The 20522-nt window shown below is 33.1% G+C and overlaps 1 protein-coding gene, 1 long non-coding RNA gene and 1 pseudogene across 8 annotated transcripts; 2 read left to right on the forward strand and 1 right to left on the reverse strand.

The window, feature by feature from the left end:
* Positions 1-5816: 5816 nt before the first annotated feature.
* Positions 5817-12015, forward strand: LOC107625683 (uncharacterized). Of its 6 annotated transcripts, none has more exons than XM_088503695.1 (6): positions 5847-6148; positions 6233-6301; positions 6545-6769; positions 8348-8418; positions 8865-9092; positions 9217-12015. In XM_088503695.1, exon 6 carries the CDS (start codon positions 9272-9274, stop codon positions 11945-11947), a length of 2676 nt encoding a protein of 891 aa, XP_088359821.1. In that variant the 5' UTR covers positions 5847-6148; positions 6233-6301; positions 6545-6769; positions 8348-8418; positions 8865-9092; positions 9217-9271; the 3' UTR covers positions 11948-12015. The 6 variants fall into 6 exon arrangements, with proteins under 6 accessions (XP_088359820.1, XP_016183859.2, XP_088359821.1 ...); XM_088503696.1 differs by having other exon boundaries at positions 5851-6148; positions 6233-6769; positions 8865-8908; positions 8998-9092; XM_088503697.1 differs by lacking the exon at positions 6233-6301 and having other exon boundaries at positions 5879-6148; positions 6486-6769; positions 8865-8908; positions 8998-9092.
* Positions 12016-13454: 1439 nt separating this feature from the next.
* Positions 13455-17829, reverse strand: LOC107625688 (pentatricopeptide repeat-containing protein At2g17525, mitochondrial-like; annotated as a pseudogene). The gene is made up of 3 exons (XR_015904830.1): positions 15525-17829; positions 14940-15423; positions 13455-13913 (listed from the first exon to the last, which is right to left on the reverse strand). The product of XR_015904830.1 is annotated as a pentatricopeptide repeat-containing protein At2g17525, mitochondrial-like (transcript).
* A 1516-nt stretch (positions 17830-19345) lies between these two features.
* Positions 19346-20456, forward strand: LOC110268971 (uncharacterized). Its single transcript, XR_002357774.2, has 2 exons — positions 19346-19521; positions 19823-20456. It is a non-coding gene; the product is annotated as an uncharacterized LOC110268971 (long non-coding RNA).
* The last annotated feature ends 66 nt before the right edge of the window (positions 20457-20522 follow it).

Raw genomic sequence — 20522 nt, forward strand, 5'->3', positions numbered from 1 at the left:
TAGTTTAAATTTAAAGCAATGTTTTATATGCAGTAAAAGAGAATCACGATTTTCATTTAATTTCTTTTTGTCTTCGTAATAAAAACTACTATTTACTCTTTCTTTACTTAGCTCTCAAATTTAACTATTTTTAATATACAAAAGTAGATGGCTAAATTTATTCACATTATTTTTAAGATATTTTTCTTTTTCTACAACATCGCTTATTTGGCAAAATTTTAGAATCAATCATTCAATTTTTGTCAAATTAACTATTATTTTCAAATCAGCAAAATATATATACAAGTAATAGAAATATATGTAAATTAGGGTGCAAAATTACTAATGACAATAATTAAAAATTAATAGTGTCTAACTAAATTTGTAACTTACAAAGACATTAAATTTATTGGGGTTATAAATTTATTGTATTATAAACAATACAATAAATTTATAACCCCAATAATTAATTTATTAATTTCTATAAATAACTCATCAAATATAATAAACATTCATATTACAAATGTCATAATAATATTATTAATCATAATAAATTTTAGGTTACAAATATTCAAATTTTATACTATTTGAACTATTTATATAAGTCTCTTATCACTATTCCTTCAAATAACATCAAATTTAGTACAAAGAAATTTATTTTCGAACTACACAACATCTCAAACTTACTCAATTGAGCATAATTCTTTGGACAATATCACTAAACAAACATACTCAATTGAACATCATTCTTTGGATAATATCACTAAACAAACAGACAATTGGTTTATAAAAAATCGCATGGTTCGTTTATAAAAAACATTAACACCCACAAATGAAGAGGAATCTCTTTGCATAGAAATGATTATATTAGATGGAAAGGTACAAAACAAACATATTTATTGTATTTTTAAATTGAATTTATAAAAAAAATACTTTAATTATTTTTGCTTTTTATACTTTTTATATTATTTTCTAGGCTTTTTTATTTAAATAAAATAATAGAAAATCAATTTTACGTGAATCCCCTAAATGAAATTTTAAAACATGAATCCCCTAAACTATATAATATATAAATCGTTCCAGGGTGATGTGAGTTAGATAATGCATGAAACATGTTATCCTAGGACGATTTATGCATGAAATTTATTGAACAAATGCACATAAATCGTCTTAGGGTAACATGTTTCATGCATTATCTAACTCACATCATCTTAAGACGATTTATATATTATATAGTTTAGGGGATTCACGTTTTAAAATTTTATTTAGGGGATTCACATAAATTTAATCTTCTATTATTTTATTTAAATAAAAAAGCCTATTTTCTAATACTTTATATATAATTGTATTCTAATATCGTTACAATTATACTTCTTTCTATATGCTATTCATTGTTCCTTTTCTAATAACTTAAAACAAATGTAATTCTTTTTTTTAACTAATTGTTAACTATGATTTACTAACACTACTGTAGAAAATACCTTTTCATGTAATTGTGAAGAAAAATATGATGAATAACTTCAAATATTTGTTACAAGAAGGAAAAGTTTATACTATAAAAAATTTGAAAATAGAATATGCAAATGATTTGTATAGACCAATTAAAGATACAATGAAATCAAACTTTTTACTCACAACTGTTGTGAAAAAAAAAAATTAAAGATCCAGTTTTGAACATTCTCTAACACTATTTTGAATTAGATCACTTGAGACATTATCTAACAGAGTGGGTCAAATAAAAATATTAACAGGTAATTTCATTTTATACTATTTCAATTATTCTTATTAAAAATAACTTATTCAAAAAAAAAATCTACACATTTTTATTCTTTTTATTATAAATGTCATTGAAAACTGCATGCATTAGGAGAAGAAGAACAAGTAGATGTGAAAGGAAAATCCACAAAAATACAAAGAATGAAATTAATACTTAAAGAGTCAAAAAATATACAAATAATTCATTTTTTATTTACATATATAGTTATTAACAAAATACTAATAATTTTAGAAATATTGTGTTGAAAGTCATGTTGTGGAGATCCAACATCTAAATTTTTTGTACTACAAATTATTTTAAATAAAACACCTTTTAAATTTAACTTTAGTTTATACATATTTAATTTAATTATACAAAACATAGCTATTTTTAATATTTATTATATACTATTATTAATTTACTGTCCCGCACATAGCACATTACGCAAATCTCATTCTAATGGTTTATAATTACGATTTATATTATTTTTTCGTTTTAAATTACGATTTACATAATAAAAAAAGACATGTGGCAACCAAATTTAATTTGGAGTTATTGCGTAATTTTGTTTTATATTTATTTTGTTTATGTAAAAAACTTAGAAAAGACACAGACAAATTTTATTTTTAAAAAAGATTAAGTAATCGTTTATTATTAATTTTAATAGAGAAATGATATTAAAAAATATTTTTGAAATGTTAAAAACTCAAAATATTATATATGCATATTTTGAAAACATTAACACATCTATTCATAGAAGAAGAAAATTACTGTTTATACCCATAAAACATAAGTTTCACATAATAAAATTATTCAAACATTAAACATCTCTCTCTCTCTCTCTCTCTCTCTCTCTCTCTCTCTCAACAACAACAACAACAACAACAACAACAACAACAACAACAACAGCAACACCAACAACAATGATGAAGGAGTAACAGAAAATGAGAGAAGAGATGAAGGGTACTATTGCAGAATTAGGTGTTGAAGTCATCGATGATGGTCCTCAACAAACTTCCCACCCTCTACTTCTCTGGCGACAACAATTACGCGTGGATGAAATTCTCCTCCAATTTTCTTGCGAAGCCACGGAGTCTAGTTCTCGTCGAAGACCGTGTCCTCACGCTCTGCAACGTCGGCTTGTCGTGGCTGATGAAGGTCGCGCGACGATATTGATGGTTTGTGAATTGAAGTAGCTGTGGCTGATGGAGGTCGTGCGACAATGCTTTAGGGAGTCCAGCAAGTTCAAGGTTTTTGAAGGTAGAGAATAAAAAAAGGGAATGCGAAGAGAGAGGGGGACGATGGTAATAGTAGTGAAGATAAAGGTAATTTGGAGTTTTTAGTGTTTAAGTAATTTTATTGTGTGAAACCCATATTTTATGGGTACAAATCTTCTTCTATAAATAGATGTGTCAGACTATCCATGTTAAATCATTGAAAAAGAAATACTTGGATGTAGAAGTGTACTAGAATTCATAAGCATTGTTATTAAAATCGGAGCGGACCAACCAATTCGACTGAAAAACAGATGAATTGAACCTTAGACCAATTCGGTTTGATGATTAGACTGCATAAGGTAACGAATCGGTCAAATCCAGAGTAAACCGGTCAAACTCAGTAAGATCGGTTCGACTGAACCGCTTGAATTTTAAAATTTTCCCAAAATGTGGAAGATGGGTTGGAACCCCCCTCGTCAAGGAGAAAAATAATAGTCACAACCACCAAGCTTGTTATTAATATATATGCAAATTAAAATACATATAAATATCTTTCAGCAAATTATTTATTTTAATTTTAGTTATAAACTAATTCATTCTTAAATTAATTATACTTTTTATTTAACAATAATTGTAAATTTACTTATTTTTTATAATTATATAATATCTATTATATTATTTTTCAATAAATACTTGTAGTATATAATAGTATAATAGATATAAACTAATTAATAAATTATTAAAATTCGAAAATAATAGTTATAAAATACTAAATAAAAATATTTATGATAGAGTAAAATTAACAAAATACTTATTGTTCATATTTCATATTGTTTTAGAATAGCTAGATATTTTTAAAATGTTAATGAAAATATGTATTTTAAATTTTAATTTTAAATTTTTGACTATGTTTTGTTTTTTATTTACACAGGACTGGGTCAATCGGTTCAACCAGTGACTCAATGATCCAGTGATCTAGTGACCTGACCGGTTCGATCACTAATTCGGTTCTGACAACTATGTTCATAAGTATGATTAAAAGAGTTTGGTTCTTTGATCTTACTTAACTATAACCTTCTGTATCCTTGGTAATGCTAAATTACAACTTCACTCATGAAAAATGAGCTTTAGAGACACCTTTGATGTCTTGAGGACCAAAATTTTAAATCACTATTTATATTTAAGTATGACACCTATTAAAACTTAACAACTAAATAAAATAGTATCTATGACTTTATTCTCATTTAATTCTAAATCAAGAGCTACTATGACTTATTCAATTCAACATTTATGATAATAAAATTATTATTATATAAGTCATTTAATATAAAATAGCTTTATATATATATATGGGTAAAGTATACTTTTTGTCCCTGAAGTTTGTTAAAAGTTTCAAAAATATCCCTAAGTTTTGATTTGTTTCAATTTTGTCCCTCAAGTTTTCGATTTGCATCAATTTTACCCTTATTACTAATTTTTTGATAATTAATATTTTTCTTTCCAAATATACCCCTCTCTTATTATACCTATCATCATCATCATCATCACAACCCTCTGTCTCTCTTTCTTTCTCTCTTTTCATCTTCACCGTTCTCTTCACTCCCATCATCATCACAACCCCCTGTCTCTCTTTCTTTCTCTCCATCTCCATCACCACCATCTTCGTTGAGCCCCAATTTTCGATGACCACCACCATTTTTCTTCTTCTTCGCACAAACCCGACAACAATGAAGCCATCGCTCTTCCTCCTTCTCTGTTAGCAAACTCAGTCTCATTAATTATTAGTACTAATTGGGTTAATATCTTTTTTTTTTGTTTCCATATTTTACACAAAGCAAAGCAAAATCCTTTTGATGCCATACCAACCTGAAACCCTTATCCCAACAACAAAGTTTCTTCTTTTTTTTTTTGTTTCCAGATTTCACACAAAGCAAAGCAAACTCCTTTTGTTGCCACACTAACCTGAAACCCTGACCCCAACAACAAAGTTTTTTCCTTTCAATATTACTCGTACTATATCTCATTGAAAAATTAATAACACAAAAATTAAATGACAAATAACCAAACATGATTCATTTCAACACACTTCTTATTTCTCAAAATACCAACATCCAAAACAAACAAATTTATCATCATGACCATGATCATACTCCAACCTCCTCCCTTCTCCCAAAAAAAAATTAAAAAATAAAAAAAAGAGAGAAAATAAGAAGAAGAGGAGGATGAGAGAAAAGACTACATCTTCATTGTTGGACAAAAATGCATGCTTTTTGAAATTTCAATGAACATATTGAGAGTGAAAAGTAGTAAGAGCATTGCTAGAGGGATCCTGCGAGAAGAACTCCTCCAAAAACCGGTTCTATAGAACCTATCCCACATCTCATTCTCTGTTTGCTAACAGAGAAGGAGGAAGAGCGATGGCTTCGTTGTGTCTGGATTTGTGCGAAGAAAAAAAAAGGGTGGTGGTCATCGAAAATTGGAGCTCAACAGAGATGGTGGTGATGGAGATGGAGAGAAAGAAAGAGAGACAGAGGGTTGTGATGATGATGGAGATGGAGAGGACAGTGAAGATGAAAAGAGAGAAAGAAAGAGAGACAGAGAATTGTGATGATGATGATGATAGGTATAATAAGGGAGGGGTATATTTGGAAAGAAAAATAGTAATTATCAAAAAATTAGTAATAAGGATAAAATTGATGCAAATCGAAAACTTGAGGAACAAAATTGAAACAAATCAAAACTTAGGAATATTTTTGAAACTTTTAGCAAACTTCAAGGACAAAAAGTATACTTTACCCTATATATATATATTATCCACGATTAAAATAAAAAATCAATAATTTTTTAACATTTTCAAATTTCGTGATAGAGATGGTCCTCTTTACCAAATTTCATATATTAAGGTGTCTCTCACCTCTGTACCTCACTCACCGCCATTGCACGGTCGCCGCCTCATCTCCGCGCCTCTCGCCGGCTCCTCTGCCTTGTATGTGCGCCCTTAGTCTTTGCTTGCCTCTGCTTCTTCCGCGTCCCTGCGTACCTCTGCTCTACTCCGTCTGTGTCGTCTCAGCCGTCTTGGCTCCGCCGTAGCTTGTCTTCTCTGCCTCGTCTGCCTCTGCAGTGTGCTCCGCCGTGGCTCGCTTCTCTGCCTCCGCCTTCTCTGCCGTGACTTTGCTTCTGCTTCTGCAGTGTACAGGTGAGTTTTTATTTTTATTTATTTTTATTTTTTTATTTATTCTATATTAATTTATAGTAGTTGATTGTTGCTGTTTTAATGTAGGTTTAGAATAGATAAATTGAGTTAAGCGAGCATTGATTTATACCATGGGATTGGCTCAAGTTGGTTCTGGTTGGCTCTCTTTTGATGTTAGCGTTGTGACTAAGGAATCATTGAACTATTGGTTTTGTTGCACTTAGTTAACTAGATTCAGGATGGGACTTCTGTTCTTCCTCCTTCCTCTTTATTTCTTCTCAATCACTGTGTTTTTGTGTTCCCTCTTTATTTCTCTGGTCCTCACTTGGTATTTGTCTAGCCTTGCCGTCGCCGGAGCTTTGCGCCAGCCTTGAGCCTTTTCCCTGTTGCTGCTCACAGAGTGTGGTCCTCTTGCCACTGCCGCCACAGCTTACTCTCGCTGTCGACATTGCCACCAATTCTGCATCGCCGTTTCGCCGTGTTCTATGCCATCCTGCCTTGCTCATCTTCTGCCTAGCCTTCAATCCTTTCCTGTCGCCGTACCTCTACTCCCCACGAGGAGGATGAAGTCAGCCCTCCTGACCGCTGCTGACAAGCTCAACTGTCTCTTCCGCACTGCCTTAGGTCTCACTCCCTCCCTCCCCTCCTCCCCCCCCCCCCTCTCTCTCTCTCTCTCTCCAATTTCATGTTCCTATTTAACCTTCTTTCCTTGCAAACTTTTTATTCTCTGTATGTACATTGAGCTGTCTCTGCTGCTATTGTGATATTGTTGTCTACTTGATTGTGATAATATATATAAAGGTGTTGCGACTTATGTGGTGTTTAGTTTCTAGATGGCAGATTGTCTTGACATATGTGCGTCTCTGATATGTGTTTTTCCTGGTCTTTCTCTGGTTTTTCTTAACCTGCTAAGTGCTCTTCTTGGTTTGCATGATTTTCATGGAGAACTTGAGTGCTTTGCAAGCCTTTGTTTGTTCTTGAACCTTGAGAAAGCTAAGACTAGATACATACTAACATGATCAATCCAAAGAAGGTTACTTGTAATAAGTCACTAAATCCTAATAAACGTTATGGTAATTGATTTATATGTCTATCTACTCTTCACAACAATGGCATAATAAGCTTCTATCTATAGATTTTAAATTTTTTTAATAGTACTTTGAAGCATTTTCACTCAACTTACTGCTAATCTTGTAGGACTAGGAGTTGTTGCAGCTTCTTGAAACTATAAATCTTAAGCAGACATGTGTTGCTTCTCTGAAAATTCACAATTCAGATTAAGATTTATGTGAAGAAGACAAGAATTCAAGAAAAATATTTTGAAGAACTTATATATTCCAATTCTGATTTAGTATTCATTATTTATTCTAGCTGTATAATTGAGTTGATTTGTTTCACGAGTTCTTTATTTTGTTGTTTTGGCATCAGAGTTCAAAACATACTTTCCCTTCATATCTCTGGGGAGTTTCTCTGAAATTGTTTTTTATTTTATTGTTTTGGCATCAGAGTTCAAAACATACTTTCCCTTCATATCTCTGGGGAGTTTCTCTGAAATTGTTTTAAGTCTTAAACTCTTGTGTTCTTGTTCTTAAGTCAAAGGTGAACATCTTTCATTCTTTCTTTATGATGTCAAAGCAAAAAGAAACTATGCTAATTGTGAGAAAACTTGTTGCTGATGAATGAAATTTTTTCACCCCTTTTCTGGTTTACAATTTTTCTTTTTCGTATTTCTTTTCTGCTTTAAAACTAAATTGATCACTCATCAGTTTAGTTAAATGAGTCAAAAGTTCTCAGTTTGAACTTTGAATCATTGGGTAAAAGTTTAGAACCTGGTGTGGTTAAGAGTCATTGAGTTCAAGCAAAATACTAATGGTTATGTTTTTATCTTCTTTGCTATGTATTTGGCATAATTGATCTTTGTATATCCCTTGAAGGGATTCAACCTTTAATAGCATGTGGGAGGCATTTCTGAACTATTCAATCATTTCACTTCTTTTATTTTTTTTATTTTTTATTATATTAGAATAATAAAGGGAGAAGAAGAAAAAAGAATAGATCTTTGCTTTTAAGTAGCAGTAGGTGAACCAAAATCTATTGTACAGTTGGATTTATCTTAACCATGTGGTGGAAGGTGGAAACTAAAGATAAAATAAAAAATTATTTAAGATGGTAGCTGATTGTTTTATTTACACTTGTTTGTAGGTAGGAAGGGTGATATTATGCGATGAAAAGCTTCAGGAGCTGCTTGGATGTGAAAGCATCTCTGCTATAAGGTACATGATTCTACCTATCTTGTATCTAGTTTTGTTGCCAGGATTAATTAAAGGGCAAAGGGATAGCCCGGTGCACAAGCATCCCACGTTAACGCAGGGTTCGGGGAAGGGCTGCACCCAAAGAGTGTAATGTACGCAGTCTAACTTGATAATTACATCAATGACTGTTTCCATGGCTTGAATCCGTGACCTTGTGATCACACTGAGATTTTATTGTTTGGGGGATTATAGATTATGAGGGAGGATATATACGAGAGGTGGATCAAGAGAAAGTACAAATAATGCAAGTCATGTAATTTATCATATAAAATATTGCTTTTGCTTTGTTGCTTCGTCTCTCTCACCACTGTGTTATGTAGCTTTTGCTTTGTTGCTTCATTTTCCTTTTTACCCCTTTGCTACTGAAATATAAAATATTACTCACTCATCTTGCTTTGGTGTTGCAGCTGCCACTCTGCCAGTTCCTGACTACCTACCAGTGACGGCAACGGTCCCCTCTCTTTCTCAGCCTCTCTGGTTCACATTCCATGCTTCTGACAAGGTAAGATATTACTCACTCATCTTGCTTTGGTGTTGCAGCTGCCACTCCACCAGTTCCTGACCACCAACCTGTGACGGCAAAGGTCCCCTCTCTTTCTCAGTCTCTCCGGTACATACTCCATGCTTCTGACAAGGTAAGATATCTTCTTACCTCCTGTACTTTTTCACCCATAACACCATTTCTATTCTGGAATTTGCTGTCATATATTATTCCTATGCTTTGTGGCAGAAATGATCAAGTTTCTTCTTAATTGGCAGCATTCAGTGCAGACGATGAATAATTTGAAAATTGATTCATGAATAATAATCAACAATGGAGTTATCACAGGAATGGAGGTCCTTCTTCCCAATCGGAACACCTGGTGGCTCCACCGTCGCCCCTCTTCTCCTTTCTGAACCAACCACTACCACTTTAGGCCCCCTCAAATTCAACCCTGACACTAACTCCCTCAATCCTCTCTTCTCCTCTTCTGTCTTCCCCTCTCTCCTTCACCTCCCTCCCATTCTCTCACCCTCCCGTTTTCTCTCTTCCCATTCCCTCCTCCCTTCAACTGCTTCTTCTCTCTCCTCCTTCGCCCAAAACAATGCCATTTCCCCGTCCTCCTATTTCCTTACTAACCGTCTCCACCTCCTCACTTATCCAGATCGCAGAACTGCCATTGTTTTCTTCCCCACTGGGCCCAACGATGACAAAATCGGGTTTTTCATGCTCTCCGTCACAGACTCCAAGTTGCAAGTCCACCTTGACGGAAACGATGATATTTTCCGTGCGGAGATGGGATCCTCCTCTGCTCACCGTATACTGAAAATTTTGGTGAACCCTATTCTTGAACCTCCTCCCTATTCGGGTTATGATTCCTCTTCTCCTGTTATTGGGTATTTGTCGGCTTGTACTCTCTATTCTGTGCACTGGTTCATTGTGAAGCATAGCTCTATTTTCGATAGGCCTGTTATGTTATATGTGGGCGGTAAATTTTTCAAGAGTTCTTCCGTTGTTCATGCTTGTTGGAGCCCTCATATATTGGAAGAGAGTGTGGTGTTGTTAGAAAGTGGTCAATTGTTCTTGTTTGATTTGGAGTCTCATTATCACGGTTCGAGTACTTCTTTTAAGGGGACTAGGTTGAAAGTTCTGTGGAATGATTCGGGTTATTGTAGTGATTGTGTGTGGGTGAGCTGTGAATTTAGTTGGCATCCTCGGATTTTGGTGGTTGCTCGCTCTGATGCTGTTTTCTTAGTTGACTTGAGATCCAAGGAATGTAACGCGAGTTGCCTAATGAAGATTGATATGTTGCGTATGTATGCTCCAAGCGAAATCGAGCAGTTTCTTGCCTTGTCAAAGGCAGGTCCTAACCATTTCTTCTGCGCAGTGGCTTCTAGCAGTCTTTTACTTCTCATTGATGTGAGGAAGCCTATGATGCCAGTGTTACAATGGATGCATAATATTGATGAGCCTTGTTACGTAACTGTGCTAAGCTTGTCTACCTTGAGGTCCAACTCAAGGGAAGATGCTTTCAAGTTGGCTTCTGAGTCTGGATATTGCATTATACTGGGATCATTTTGGAATTGTGAGTTTAATCTCTTCTGTTATGGACCTGAATTGCCATTCCGAAAAGGATATATTGCTTCGAAGCTTTCAAATATTAACAAAGCATTCTGTGCCTGGGAGCTTCCGTCTGATATTGATTTATCTGGCTGCAAGTGTCATTGTGGAGATTGTCTCTTAAGGGAAGAGCTGTCAAAGGACGCTCTTCCTGAATGGATTGATTGGCAGCTGAAGAAAGAGATTGTCTTGGGTTTTGGAATTTTAAGCAGTGACCTGGCTGCCCTACTTTGTGAATCAGATGAAAATGGTGGATTTACACTGATAAGGCTGTTGTCATCTGGAAAGTTTGAATTGCAAAGATATCATGCTTGTTGGGCTCCAACTAGGAACTTAGATCATTGCCACAAAGAAGAATTATGGCTGGACAAACACTTGCATCCCTTCAGTGAGGAGGAATACAAATTTCCAAAAAGATTTCATCACCTAAAATTGGCTTACCTTCAGGCATATGTTGGTGATAGTCTTTCTAAATTGCTACACAGGAAACTAGAAAAGAGTCACATGCAAACTCGACAGAAGGAATCTTATGCGAGTAAAGTGCATGAGTTTTTGTGTGAGAAATTAAATGCTTGTGGGTTTGGTCGGTTAAGATCATCTGCTGCAACTGCTGCTGTCTTCAAAGATATAAAACCACCAACAAGCCTTCATGAAGTTGCTTTAAGGAGACTTTGGGCTGACTTGCCTATGGAGGTGTTAAAATTGGCATTTTTAAATTATTCTCAATGTCCACAAGTTGTAAACAAGCATAAGATAGCTTTAGATTTCTTAGCTTTACCTGACCTTCCTCAGTTGCCTCCATTCTTCTTACGGAAATCTTCACACCACAACAATGATGACATTGTGGGTCCAGTTAGGCCATTTCCATTTCTACTTGTGCTAAATGAATTTTACAACGGGTGCTCAAATTTGGAAGATGACGAGTTTTCCATAGAAGCAGAGCTTGGCCTCAAGTACAATGAAGTAATGAAGGTGGCTAGTAACATAACTGTTTCAACTGATTGCTCTACGGAGATATCTCTTTCTGATGATCAAGAGGAAGCTTGGGATGGTTCGTTGAAAGGAAAATCTTTTTTTTCATATCGGCCAATGGCATTCAATTGCTGTGCCCAAGATTTTGTTACAGGGGACTCTGTTTATAGTGCTGAAATTTATGATACATTTATATTCCATGTCCGGAAGTCCAGGGAGCAGACAAAGCCTCTTGGACAAGAGGTATTTGATGATCATTGCCCTGTTGAGTTGAGTCTTCATGCTCCATTGGAAATCTCTGAACCTCAAGGTTTAAAAGCATGTAATCTACTGAAGAAACATATGTCAAAATGGGAACAACATTTTGATTTGTATAAGGAGTTTTGTATCCAATCTAGATTTGAAAGTGGTAGTTAACAGGTGTTCCTTCATTTTTTGTCCTTGTCCCCATAGATAAACGTAAATGAGTTTTATCCTCTGAAAAATATGCTCTTGGCTGATTCTTCGGGAAAATATCAAATATGCGATGCATTGTATATACCTTTTTCCCTTTTTGGGTGTTGAAGCAAGTTTGAGGTCAGCTTTCATAATTTTCTTGGTACAATCAGGCGGATCTTTTTAGTACTTTAACACATCTAGTGATTCTTAATCTGCCATACTATGGCTTTAACTTGGCTATGGGCTATCTTTTAGCTCCTCATATTTTACTAACAGATACTAGAATTCAATAACATATTTGACTTTTGTAAAGTGCATTTTCAAAATTGAGGACGGTGAGGCAGGGGTCGGCTGGAGAGTTGGGTTGGAGCTTGGTTTGTGTTAGAGGAAATGAAATCCGAAAATGTTAAATTGTCAGACTATAACATAAACCAACTTAGTTTATGGTTGACAATTTTGTCAACTAAAATGACTTATTCATATATCTAGATTTACAGGTAATAGATAGAGCTTTATTTAAACCGAGAAAACAGACAAATTTGCAAGGCGATGGTTTTGAACTATATACATTATATATAAAGCATAATATTTGAGTATTAACTTTTCAAGATTGGGCATATTTGAAAAGTCAGGAGTTTGTGTCAAGTGTTGAGAATGACTAAGATTGAGTATTTTTTAGCTGCTGCATCATCTGCAAGAATTTAAAGGTGAAAAAATTAAAGAACCTGAAAAATATAGATGTAAACATGTGATATTTCATTTAAATTATTCTTACAAATTTGTAAACAGGTGTGCTTTTCTTTTCTTTTTAGATAAAATAAGAATTCCATAAAGGTGAGAAAAAACAGACAAAAATAATGGTGGTGGATTAGATTTCTCCTATAGAAAAGTAAAAGCACAAAACAAAGACCTTTATAAAAAAAGAAAGCAAAGCTGTCCAATCTCTCAACATGTCCAAAATGATCATGAGTTTTACTCCAAATAAATGCTAAGCATTGTTTTTTTCTCTTGTTCTTGAAGTTTTTTTATTTATGTTTTTTCAACTACAAAATGTAAATAAAACTCAAATAGCTTTGGAACGTTCAAAGCAAGTCCCTCAATAGCTTTTGCTCCCTATAGATTATAGGAACCAAAAAGTAAAATTAAATTAACGGTAGCTTAAAGAGCATTAAACAATTTATAAAGGTCAAATAACAGAAACTACAAACAGGTGGACTGATCAAGATTCAGGACCTTATTTGTAAATATATTTGAAAAGGGTGAAACAGAAATTTTCGCCATATATCACTGTTATATGAATTTAAAAACATACTTGAAATTCTTACCATGTCTTTTGATAATACATTAAGCACTTTCTCTGGATTCCACAACCTACTCCGTTTCTTAGGTTTTGTTGGCAAACTCTCGCGAATAATTTCTCTTCCCATGTCTCGCAGCAAACCATGCATGCCAACTTTCCTCTTGGTGTTCACAGTAATAAGGCATCTTTTCATAAGAACATTTATTTCAATTTCAGCAAAATGCACACAACCATTTAGTATATTAATTACATCATTTGTGTCCATTCCAATAAAGAAAAATGCTACATCAAGAAATATTTCTCTATACCTATCATCACTTAGACCATCAAAACTTATCTTAATTAAGCTTCTTCTGTACATCGTTGTTTGGAATAGTTTTGAGTTTCTTCAAAACACTCCTCCATTCATATACTTTCCTAATAAACAAATGGGACCCAATCACCTCAAGAGCCAGTGGCAATCTCTCGCAATATGAAACAACTTTTCCTTAGCAAGTAAAGCAAACTCTTCTTTCAGACATGGTTCTTTGAATGCATGCCAGCTAAAAATTTCAATGGATTCTTTGTCATTCAACAAACAGTTCCTTCATGTCTAGCATATGAGTAACATGTTCAACAATGTTCTTGATATCGTCACTTTCATTCCTGCACGGTAGGCACTAGAGATTATACACACAGTAAATAAGATTTACAATTTTCTCAAATTGTTATAGGTTCTAGTTACTTTGTAGGTATAATGTTGCTTAAAGTAAATAAATACATGCAAATTAGATAAAATTAAGTTGAATTATATACAAGTAAGAATTTCGTATGCTTTTACATAGGAATGAATTAAAGAAAATGAATTTTAGTATGCATTTGCTAAGTTTAGATTTTAACAAACATGCACAAAAAATTTACATCTTTAAGCACCTTTTGAAGATAGGAGGGGAATAGAAAAATGCTCAAAATACCAAGTGATCCGTTAGCTATAACCAAGATCAATCACATCTTTATACAAATATTTATATGTAAATTTAATGACTAATTATGTATATATAGCATTTTGGTAAAGATAATCTTAGACACTATATAAATAATTATAGATTTACGATGTATATTTTTGTGATTAAATTTTTATTATTTCAAAAAATATTTTTCTATTCATATTCATAATTATGTATTTTAATTTATTTTATAATATTTATTAATCGCTACTGTTATTTATTTGAGTCCGCGGGTCTCATTCTCATTATATAGAAAGCATCAAACATAATTTAAACACAGAATAGTAAAATGCTATAAAGATCAGAGATCTGCAGTGTCTCCTTTGTAGTCCTTATTATGCAGAATTTAATCTTCATTGGGTGGAAAAGTTTAGACTATTAATCAGAGATGGCTTGAGCAAGATTTATTTTATTCTCCCATTAAAGCGCTACTTAATAGCATCCTAAAATAGTAGCAGTTAATTTGGTGCAAAATAGTAGCAACACTCCAAGATAAACTTACAGGTAGTAACTGATAGCATACATAGAGTATAGGAGTCAAATAGAAAACATATATTAATCAGGTCTATGAAGTGCAATTTTGCTTTAAAAGCTCTATCAAATTCAGCCTGCAAGATAACATGGACATAAATAAATTTTATATTTCAAAATAATGTTTATAGATACTTAGACTATTAGCACTTACTTTTTCATCTCCACCATGAACAGTGAAATTTGCATCTGCTACCATATTATCACCAGAAACAATACCTTCACCTTGTTGCTCTCTGGTTTGGTCAACTTGTTCAGCATATATGAGATAAACTGGTCTTCTTCATTGTGAATCCTAACCCAGCAACAACAATCTGCACTTTGTCACCAGCTTCAAGGTTTGATATTACTTTCTGCCATTCCTCATCTCTAAGTGAAGCCAGTGTATCTCCATCGTAGACATAAGGGATGGTCTTCGTGTGATTTATGATAAACAGATTTTCGACAATAGGGCCTTGTGATGGTACATTGTTTGGGGAAGAAGAATAGACTATTCATAACAACATTGTCTTTAACTTCCACCCATTCACTTGAGGGACATGGAAAGTTACAAAAGAATCTTCACCGACGAATGTTAACCAATCAGGATTCCTATTGCCAGGAAGAAAACAATCTCGAGTTACTCTGGCACTAAATTTCTGCATAATGGAAACATTCTTTAGTTTTGGAATTTTAAGTGTTATACACAGTTTAGTTTTAATCAGGTGAACAAGTTGATAGAATAAATAGAGAGACAAACCTGCAAATATTCTCTCTAAGTACCTCTGTGACTGAACAATTCATTCCCTTTTGGATTAAAATTGAATTCAAGGAATTTTCTGATTCAATAATGTCACCTTCACTAAAACAACCATGTATTGATGAGGTACTCCCTCTTGAGATATTTGATGCACCTGATGTTACTACAATTTCATTGCATTTTGTGACATTAAAAGTATTACGGATCTAGATAAAAATGCATCTCGATAACATCAAAACTAGTAATAAAAAATGCTATTGATTGCATAAAAAATGATGCAATAATTTTAAACCACTAGAGGAAACAAAACAAATAGTACTATAGTAGGTCATGTATGTTGATCATATTCTTATTTTTGAAATAATTTTCTTGGCTTAGATTCAATAGCAGTGAATTCCAAATAAAATAGTTAGGAATGATGCCTTTTTCTACCATTTCTAGGAAGAGTTGCAAGGCTTTCTGAAGATCACCCTTCTTACATGTAACATTAATCAAAGGACCATAAGTTTCTGCATTGGTTTCACACTCTCTTGCAGTGATATCTTCCATGAACTTCAATGCACTTTCAACTTTTTCTTGTCTGCAAAAACCTGCAATGATTGCATTAAATGTAGATGGAACTGGAAAGCAGTTATTGGCAATCATTTCATTCATCAGCTCAACTGCTTCTCGGACGCAACTGTTTTCAGATAATCTGTGAACTAGGCAATCATAAACTAGAATACTTGGAACTCCACCTTCATCAATCATCTGATCATAGACCCTCTTTGCATCGTCAATACTCCCCTGCTTACAATGTTCGAAAATCGTCATGCTTCTGTCAACAGCTCTTGGAAACATCTTTCCTAACTTTGTTAGAAATTCAACTGCTTCATCAAAACGGTTCTGCTTGAATAGACCATATATTATGCTATTATAAGGACTAATGTGCCCTCCCGAGCCTTCTTTGCTTTCCTCCATCAGCTCCAAAATTGAAAAACCTTCATCGATTCTTCCTTTTGAACACAACCCTCTAATTATCGTGTCGAATGTAGCAAAGTTCCATCTGATCCCATCTGTTTTCATGTCATTAAAAAGATCCAAGGCCAAATCTAACATCCCAGAATAACAAAAACCAGATATGAGTATGTTATAGGTGTCTACATTTGGAAGAGAGCCTCTACTCTCCATTTGCTTCAGGAAATGAATCCCAACTTTTACTTTTCCTACTCCACAAAACCCCTTTATCAAGGTGTTATAAGCCACAACATCAAGTGAAGCCCCCATGCACTCAACTCTGTCCAAAACCTCAGCAGCCTCCGTTACACGGCCGGCCTTGCAAAGACCTTCCACAACCTTAGTCACGGAGACAATATCAGGAACAAAATCCATGGCAAAGCTCTTCTCCAGCATCACTAAAGCCTGAACTAAATTCTCCTCTTTGCAATACCCGGATATTAAAATGTTAAACGTGACATCATTCGGTTCCACCATCTCATACATCAAGCTTCTAGCCCTCCCAACTTTCCATTTCTACAAAGTGCATGAAGCAAGGTGTTGTAAATCAGAGTGTTTGGTGTGACCCCTCTGCTAGACTTTATCATCTGCAAGAGCTTAAAGCCCTCACCAATCCTATTGGTCAAGCAGAGCCCTTTCATCAAGATCCCAAAAGTATAATCATCCCCGACTACCCCCGACTCCATCATACTCTTCCTATAAAACTCCCTAGCTATGTCAATGTCCTCCTTCACAAGGACATCAAGAATGGAGTTGTATATCTTCAAGGAAGGGCTGCTATGAAACTTGTACACCAAGTCCAGGACCTTGATGACTGCACGAGTCATGCTGGCACGGCCGAACCCCCGGACAATTGTGACGAAGATTTCATCGCCAGGAGGGATGCCGATTGAGTCAGGCATTTCGTCGAGCAGTTGCTTAACGTTGTCGAAACGGCGGAAAGTACATAGCTTATGGATCAAGGCACGGTATGTGGATTGAGAGTGGGTGAAGTTGGGTAGCGAGGAGGCCCATCTGAAAGTTTCAATGGCCTTGGAAGTGGATTTCTGTTCAAGAATTAGGTGGCAGACATGGTCCTGTGATGGGGTAGCAGGAGCAGAAGCAGAAGAAGTTGATGAAAGTGAACGAATTTGGAAGGTGAGAAAACGCATGAGAGTGAAAGATTTGGATAATATAGAGTTTTGCAATGCGTTGTAGAGCTTTGGGGGCGGCATTATTTGAAAGGGCCAACAAAATTCACAAAAGGTTTTACCTTTCAAGTAAATGAATCTGTTTCTGGAAATGGGTTATGTAAAGATAGTAACTTTGATTTGATTATAATGGTTTTAACTTTTAACTTGGTCCATGAAAATCCCATTTAGGCAATGGCCTAAAGTGTTAGATCCAAGATTGTACCATGTTCATGTTGTAATGAACTAATTATTATAGTTGTCAGAATCAAATCGGTGTTTAAAAATCGGTCAGATTCTTAGTTTATTAGTTCAATTGATAAATTATTTATTGAATCAATAAAATCGATCCTACATAAATAAAAGAAAAAATTCCACTCTCATCTTCTGCAAAATGTTAAAATAACATTTTTTTTCACTATTTATAAAAGGTACATTTTCCTCTTTTGTAACTTTTAAAAAATTTTATCTTTAATCTATTTTAAATTTTATCGTGTTAACTAATGTTAACTTTATCTATTTTTTTAAAAAAAATTATTTTTTACAAAAATATTCTTTAACAAAAATTTAATTTTTTTATTATTAAATATTACTTACCAAAATACTATTTAATAAATTATTTTTTATTAATTAAATTATATTTTTACTAAAATATTTTATAAAAATTTTAATAATTAAATTATATTTTTCTAAGATATCCTTCAATAATTTTTTAAGTTTTAACTATTAAATTATGATTTTTTACCAAAATTTTTGTTAATAATTTTTTATATTTTACTATTAATTTTTTCATATCAATATATATTATTTTAACATTAAATAAAAAAATCTTACCATTGTTAATATGTATAACAATTAATATATATTGATATTGAAAAATAATCTTAAAATAATATATATTGATATAAAAAAATTAATAGTAAAATATAAAAAAATTGTTAACAAAAATTTTGGTAAAATCATAATTTAATAATTAAAAAATTATTGAAAGATAGCTTAAAAAAAAATAATTTAATTATTAAATTTTTTAAAAAATATTTTGATAAAAATATAATTTAATCAATAAAAAAATAATTTATTAAAAGATATTTTAGTAAGCAAAATTTAATGAGAAAAAATTATAATTTTTGTTAAAGGGTATTTTTTAAAAAAATAATTTATTTTTTCTTAAAAAATGGATAAAGTTAACATTAGTTAACATAAAAAATTTAAATTGGATTAAAGAGAAAGTTTTTTAAAAGTTATAAGGGAGGAGAATGTATATTTTATAAATAGAGGGAAAAAAAGTGTCATTTTAGCATCTTGTAGGAGAAGGAAGTGAAATTTTCTCTATTTTATATAAAAGAATCTATTAACAAGTATTAAACCTAAATTAATATAAAATACATGACAACAATCAATTATCAATTTCTAAAAATACGTAATAGAAAAATTTCAATTAGTATTAAACCTACATTAAAATAATATTAAACCTTCTATATGTTACAAGCAGGATCTAACTATTCTTAATTATCTTAATTTTTGTTAGAAATGTATAATTATTTATTTTAGAATTTGTAAAATATTTGTAATTTTTTTATTCAACTTATATTTGAGTCTATATTGCTATGAAATTATTTTCCTAGAGTGTCGGTCATAGCTCATTTTGGACTGTGACACAATTGAGGAAGGTGATGAATTTGTTGACCTGGCTATTTATGCAAATGGAAGCGTGGACAATGCTAAAAGCGACCAATTTGATGAAGCCAAACATAGCAACAATGAGAACATGGACATCAGGATAACAAGGTCAACAAGGAGACAATGGAGCAAACCATTTTGGAACAAAAAAGGTAGAAGTTTGATGAATTTATCTCTCATTTCAATAAAGAGCTAATTAGGAGATATAAACAGTCTATATTTATGGTTTTAGAAACCCATAGTTTGTTCCAAAAAGTGTGGAATTTGGTTTCTGACAACTGCAACTAAGCTCTCTGTCCACTTCATTGATTCTTTTTTTCAAGCAATTATTGTTGAATTTGATTCCGTTACATTGAAGTAGTTATGTCCAACCAGTAATGGAAATCCAATCCCTCAAGTAAGAGAGCATTTATGGCAACATCTTACTCTCCTTTTTTTCCCTTATCATTACAGGTTATGCCTCCTTGTCTGGCAATTGGTGATTTTAAATTTTTAATGGTGTCTTATACCCTCATGAGGTTAGAGGTGGTCTGTTTAAGATGGATCCTGGTCTACCGAATCTGAAGATTTAGGGAGAGAAGCCAATCTTTTCTTCCAACAATTATTCTCATCAATTGAACCGATTGATTTACAAGTCTTGGCAGAGCAGCAACTCCCCTAATTGGTTGTAGAAATCTTCTTAAAAATGTTTCTAAAAATAAGGTGAGAACAACTATTATGAAAATGGGATCTTTCAAGGCATCAGATAGAGCCAGATGGGTTCCATCATGAGATTAATCAGAGGAACTGGGAGATTCAGCTAAGTACAATTCAGATATCAGGTAACTATGTAACTAGCTGGATATGATGCTTTAAAACAGCAGAGAGGTTATATAAGATGGTTAGAGCCTGAGCATCAAGTGCAACATATTTGTTATCACAAGACTTAAGATAGATTATATATCTATCAATTTTTTTTTTAATTTGTTGTACACCTAAAAAAAGAAATACCAACAGAAAGAGCTGATTAATGTAATTTTAATTTTAAGCAGGTGACATTGTCAACTATAGGTTATATTATTAGTACTTCAAAGGTTCAAATGTTTTCCATCATATTACCTTTAGTGAGAACTAATTTGGCTCAAGATTCACAATTTGTCAACTAAAATGATTC

The sequence above is a fragment of the Arachis ipaensis genome, chromosome B2 (assembly GCF_059453495.1).
Source record: "Arachis ipaensis isolate K30076 ecotype BB chromosome B2, ASM5945349v1, whole genome shotgun sequence".
NCBI lineage: Eukaryota > Viridiplantae > Streptophyta > Magnoliopsida > Fabales > Fabaceae > Arachis > Arachis ipaensis.